The sequence below is a fragment of the Syzygium oleosum genome, unplaced genomic scaffold (genome assembly GCF_021117445.2).
Source record: "Syzygium oleosum isolate NSW1041296 unplaced genomic scaffold, Sole_v2.1 Sole_v2.19, whole genome shotgun sequence".
Lineage (NCBI taxonomy): Eukaryota > Viridiplantae > Streptophyta > Magnoliopsida > Myrtales > Myrtaceae > Syzygium > Syzygium oleosum.
In genome coordinates, this window is record NW_026607503.1 from 7,497,093 (window position 1) to 7,503,690 (window position 6,598).

Sequence of the window (6,598 nt, forward strand, 5' to 3'; positions counted from 1 at the left end):
GTGTGAGCGAAAAATGGAAATTTGGACCGGAATTGAAAAATTACCAAATTGCCCCTAAGCCTAATATGTTAATTCCGAATTTTGGAGATTTTAATTGGTCTAATCAGCCCCCAATAGTGCCGAAATCCTTGGACATTGGTGCCCCCGTCACTCTTGCTTATTCCTTAAGTGCCCCTAGATATTTTGTGTAAGAGCCCATCTTGGCCATTGATCTTGATTGGATGTGATTGGAGTTCAAATTCTAGCCATTGGATCAAGTCTTGAGTGGGGTAGGTAGGATAGACAATTTTAGTGGAGTTGGCCACCAACCCCCACTCACCATTTCCATCAAAACTCCCTCTCGCTCACTCTCTCCTCTCATTCTCATCATCACCATCACCGGCCACTCTCCCTGTGACATCCCAAAATTCCATTCGCTAGTTTAACGAACGTACGTAGTGGAACGTTACGTGGGAATTGAAATAATCGACGACGAGCTACGGAAGCATCAACTTCGGAAGACGTGGACGCTATTACGAAATTACCGTACCATTGCCTTGTCAACCAACGCAAAACCATCTTGACTTCTTAATGTCTTCCGTGCACATTATCCATTTTAGTCACATTTTCCTCTCAAGTCAAATTTCATGCACGCCTATTCCATGTGCCATGTTGCTGTTATCTATGTTTGTATGCCACGTTGGAAGCGTTTTCCCCAATCCACACCACCAGTACACTTATTCATTCGGTCACCTCCCTCATCACCGCCACTCACCCTTTTCTTCGTGCCACACTTGCCCCTTACACCATCACCGCCAGCTGCTCATCACCCCGGCCAGCTGTCCATTTGTTTTCTTCAGTCAACAATTATTCTGCCATCTTCTAAGTCTCCACGCCACTTGCTTCTATCACTAACAGCATCATCATCACCACAGCCCAGCTGTCTCGCCCAGCTGTCCCATATTTTCTCCAGTCAACAAAATTCTGCTCTTCCTCAGTCAATCGGCGAAAGAGAATCGTCCAGCAACGCCCCCAAGCCTCTGATTTTTCTTCACTATCGCCGACCTATTCTTCTTCTTCTTCCCTTCTCATTCGGTACCGCCCAAAACAGAACCTCTTCCTCCGTTGGTTCTCTTCTGTTCTGAATCAAGTTCATTGCCCGACACCACCAGCTTGCTGTCCATCCTAGCGAGCCGTTTCCAGACCTTCACGCCGCCAAGTTCCTTCTCACCGTGGGCTTGAGGTGCAACGAAAGGCTTGAGAAGAATTGTCTGTGGTCCCGAACCGCGCCGCGCCGTATTCAGCCGTTAAGGCAAGTGAAATTCTGCCTTCCCTATACTAGATCGGAATGGGTTGCATGTTGGCGTGGCTTTAGGATATTGATGGAAATGGATGGTGGTGATGGAAATTAGCTGCTGGTTTGGGTGTTTTTGAACACCAAAATTCGTGTAGATCAGGTCATGGGCTGTTCTTGAACTTGAGTGTGATTTCCAGATTCAGTTTCTACTGGACCTTTACTGCTTTCCAATTTTGTAGAGATTTCTGTGGTTAGAATTTTGCAAGACTTCCTTCATGAAAGTTGTTCAAAACATCTGGTAGTATAACATATTTTAATTTCAGAATTTTCGGAGTTGTTTTACGTAACACGAACGCCAAATCTCTAACCCGTGCCGACTGCCGTGGTGCTCTGTTTCAGTGACCTTTCCACATTCTTGTTTTTTTATAAAATTTTCTAGAATGATTCTGAACAAACTTGCTTCACAAAAGTTTTTGAGGATGTCTTTATCTACAACATATTTAAATTTCATAATTTTTGGAGAGGATTTGGATACTGAAATGAACTCATTTTGAGAGGCAAGGATTCTGTCCCGATGAACAGTTTTTAGTCTGATTTTAAGCCCTCGAACGAGGCATTTACAGAAATAATTAGACTTTGAATCCTTCATGAAAAATGTTTATCAAGGTGTCTTCGGTGACATATCCAAAGTTTAGAATTTCTAAAGCTCATTCACTATTTATTTAAGTCTGATTTTAAAACCGGTGCAAGACTGCCCAGTTTTACCAATTTATAAGGATTTAATATTTTCCACATGAAATTGCTGGAATCTCAATTTGATGTCTTCTGGAGATGAAATTTATTAACTCTGATCTTTCCAATGAGTCATGCTAGACCTTGATATGGTTAGCCACGTGTCGTGGGATGTGTTGTTGACGATTAGTCAAAGCAGTGCTTTAGTGAACGAGACCGCAAAGGCGACTTACAATATGTCTTGCTAAAGTGGTAAACTGTGAATTATGTGATATTGAGAAAGGATGATTTTGTTGTTGATGAACTGTGTACAGCATGAAATGATTAGTTTGTGTGGGCTTGCTGGTTTATTAAATGCCGTCGTTGAGTGAACCGACGATGCCCCGAGGAGCCGTAGGGAATGCGGGATGCCGTGGTCAGTGGACTACGATGCCTAGGATGAGAATGCCCTAGATGCCCCGGGAGTTTGATCGGGATGCCGTGGTCAGTGGATCACGAAGCCTGCGCGGGCCGTTGAAAATTCCGGCGTACACCGCGGCGGATCGGAGTGCGCACCGAATCCCGCTAGACGGGAGTGTTCCTCCTTGCGTGTCCAGCGAGCGCACCGGGCATGTGACTTGGAGTGAGATAATGATACCCAAGCAAGAGTGAAGTTATGTGTGTATGTTTGAGTCGTGCTGTTGATTGCGATTGCTGAGTTAAAGTATCACACTTGAGATGATTACTAGCATGAGCACAACAAAATATGATTTTTATGATTAGTAAGTCTAGCTAGAAGACTGTGATACCTATGCTCGTTGATATGTATTCTATTCTTATTTGGTATAGGTTGACAGATATTTTACTTGTTGAGCCTAGCTCACTGTTGTTGTGACAAACTTTTACAGATCTTTAGCTATGCCTATCCTACCTGCCTCCTCCTCAGTTAGCTATGGTGCCCCGATCGACTTCTCAGGACATCTATCAGAGTTCGAGATTCCTGATGTCCCCGGGATAGTGTTCGTGTGATGTATCTCAGTATTGACTGTAGATGTTGGGCCCCCTGTCGGATCTATATTGTTAGGTTTTTTGGCAGTGTATGCTCGTGTTGGGGGGGCGACTGATAGGGCCCTTACCGTACGTGTCCGACGACGGGGATGACGATGCTTCTAGTGGGGTGGAGTGAGCTGTAGTTGGAGGATGGGGAGGATCATTTTTGGGACATGTGACCGACACTTTTTGGGATAGGGTCACGTGATAGGTGATACGCTTTTGATAGATGAAATGGTGAGTCTTATGTTGATAGGATAGTGATGGGAGTAGCACTGTACATAACCTCCCTAGTATGAACTCACCCTTGTATCATCCATGTTTATAAATAAAGAATGTTGAAGTTTAGTGAGAGTGTTATCTTTCTTTTTTGTTTTATTAGTTATAAATTCAAGTTTTAAATGCTTTTTAAAAAAAGAAAAGAAACGTTTCCGTGTGCGAACTCTTATAACCGCGTGAGGTTAGGTTGACATATAGGAAGGGGCGTGCCTGGGATGCCACAGCCGCTTTTATTGGTATCAGAGTATAGGTTTACATTGGAGTGATAAGGTGAAGCTTGCATTGGAGGGATAAGGTTGGTTATATGGGAGTGATAAGGTGCTTTAGCGATGAACAAGCTAAGATGTGTCCACCCTAGGACTTCTAATGCATGTGTTTATTAGCATTGTGTTAGGGAGATACAAGTAACTATGGTTACTTATGTGATGTCAGTAACGTTTGTTGCTTATTGGTTAGCTATGACAATTGATCAGCCATAGTAACTGGTGATCAATTTGCAGAACTGGGTAATACGAGATGGTGAGGTCTGGTGCACCATCTTCTAGTGCTGCTCAAGGAAGAGACCCTCGAGTAGATGGAATCTTGGAAGTATTGGCCAATGTAGGGACATTGTTTGAGCAACAAGCCCAGCAGCAAGCGGTAACAGGGAATGGTGATCACCGTGTGCAAGGACTTATTGAACAATTCCTGAAATTGAAACCAAGTAAGTTTGCTGGAGTGGGAGACCCCAACGAGGCCGAAAGATGGATACGTAGTTTGGAGAAAATATTCAACCTGTTGACTTGTACCGATACTGAGAAGATACTTTTGGCTGAGTATCAACTGGAAGGAAATGCGGAACACTGGTGGAGAGCATCGAAAGAAGTAGTGTTTCCCACGGGTACGGAAATAGCTTGGGAGAAGTTTGTGGAGACATTTTATGAGAAGTATTTTTCTGACTGTGCTAAAGATCAGAAAATAGCAGAGTTCATACAGTTATGTCAGAATAATATGACGGTGGATCAGTATGAGGCTAAGTTTTCTGAACTATCTAGGTTTGCGCCTCGTATGGTGGAAAATAGAGAGGATAAAGCCAAGAGATTTTTGAATGGGCTAAGAACTGATATCAGAAGGCAGTTAGTACCCTTCGATATAAGGGACTATAATGTACTTTACAAACGTGCCCAACTCATTGAACAGGAGTTGACGAAAGGAGAACTAGAGGCCATGGGACAGGGTAAGGCAAGTCATCAAGCTACACGGGATAATGTCAGATTTGGCAAAAGGCCCCTCCAGTTTGGAAAACCTTCTTTTGTCCATAATAAGAGACGCAACAACATGAGATCATGGAATAACCAGTCGATGGAGCAGAGGTCATTCCCAAATGGAAACTGCCGTCAGTGTGGAAGACAACACGGGAATGCGCCGTGTCCAATGCTAAAGAGGTGTTTTGGGTGTGGACAACCCGGTCATGTTGTTAAAGATTGCCCTCAAGGGAGACCACAACTTAGTGCACCGCCAGCGCGGCAATTACAACGACCAACTCAGGGCGGAGTACCACCACCAAGAAATTTGCAAAGGCCGCCGACGCAAGGAAAAGTGTATGCGATCACTCAGGAGGAAGCGGAAGCTTCCAAGACTGTTATTTCAGGTACGCTCTCCTTGTGTGATCAGCTGGCATACGCATTATTTGATACGGGTGCTACGCATTCCTTTGTATCTGCAAGATTTATGCGATTAGTTGGATTGAAGTCTGAATTGCTTGAAGTGCCTTTGAGCGTCTCTATACCTCTAAAGGATATGAAATTATCAACATTGGCATGTAGGGATTGTAAGATCTCTATAGGTGGATTGGATCAGAGGATAGATCTGGTAGTTTTAGTTATGTACAACTTTGACTTTATCATAGGAATGGATTGGCTTAGTAAGCAACGGGCCAATGTAGATTGTTATGAGAAGGTGATTCAGTTTAACCTACCAGGTCACCCTAGCTTTGAATTTGTCGGGAATGGAATGAATTCTTCATTGCCACTTATCTCAGCACTCGAGGCACATAGACTCCTCAATAATGGTTGTCGAGGATACTTAGCAATGGTTAGGGATCAAGTTAAGAAGGAATTGAAACTTGAGGAAATTCCTGTGATCCAAGAATTTCCGGATGTATTTCCTGAAGAGTTGCCAGGAATACCACCGGAACGAGAAGTTGAATTTGTTATAGAATTGTCCTCAGGAGCAGAGCCCATTTCGAAAGCCCCCTATAGGATGGCATTAACGGAGCTAAAGGAGTTAAAAGTACAATTACAAGAATTGCTTGATAAAGGATTTATTCGGCCAAGTGCATCACCATGGGGCGCACCTGTCTTATTTGTAAAGAAGAAGGATGGATCGATGCGTCTCTGCATCGACTATAGGCAACTAAATCAGATCACGATCAAGAACAAGTATCCTTTGCCTAGAATTGATGACCTATTTGACCAATTGCAGGGGGCATCCGTATTCTCAAAGATTGACTTAAGATCAGGCTATCATCAACTCAGGATTAAGAAGGAAGACATTCCTAAAACGGCATTCAGGACGCGATATGGACATTATGAGTTCTTGGTAATGCCATTCGGGTTGACTAACGCGCCAGCTGCATTCATGGATTTAATGAATAGAGTGTTTAAACCCTATTTGGATCAATTCGTGATAGTTTTCATTGATGATATTCTGATATACTCGAAAGGACCGGAAGAGCATGAACGACACCTAAGAGTTACAATGCAGACTCTAAGAGAGCATAAGTTGTATGCGAAGTTTAGTAAGTGTGAGTTTTGGTTGTATCAAGTGGCCTTTCTGGGTCACATAATAACTGGAGAAGGTATAACAGTTGATCTAGCTAAAATTGAAGCGATAGTCAATTGGCCTAGACCAACGACAGTAACAGAGATTCGAAGTTTCTTAGGACTTGCTGGTTACTATCGGAGATTCGTAGAAGGATTTTCACGTCTGGCTAGTCCATTGACTCAATTGACGAGGAAGGACATGAAATTGGAATGGAACGACGAGTGTGAACGAAGTTTTCAAGAACTTAAGAGAAAATTGACTACTACCCCAATTCTGACAATACCGGAAGGATTTGTTGTGTATAGCGACGCCTCCCACAAGGGCCTTGGGTGTGTTTTAATGCAACATGGGAAGGTCATCGCTTATGCCTCAAGACAACTAAAACCGTATGAGTTAAATTATCCGACACATGACTTAGCATTGGCAGCAATTGTCTTTGCATTGAAGATTTGGAGACATTATTTATATGGAGGAAAG

General features: G+C 43.3%; 1 protein-coding gene across 1 annotated transcript; it reads left to right on the top strand.

Annotated features, from left to right (window-relative positions):
- Nucleotides 1-3,832: 3,832 nt before the first annotated feature.
- Nucleotides 3,833-5,121, top strand: LOC115667572 (uncharacterized). The gene is made up of 2 exons (XM_056319931.1): nt 3,833-4,946; nt 5,093-5,121. Exons 1-2 carry the CDS (start codon nt 3,833-3,835, stop codon nt 5,119-5,121), a joined length of 1,143 nt encoding a protein of 380 aa, XP_056175906.1.
- Nucleotides 5,122-6,598: the final 1,477 nt, after the last annotated feature.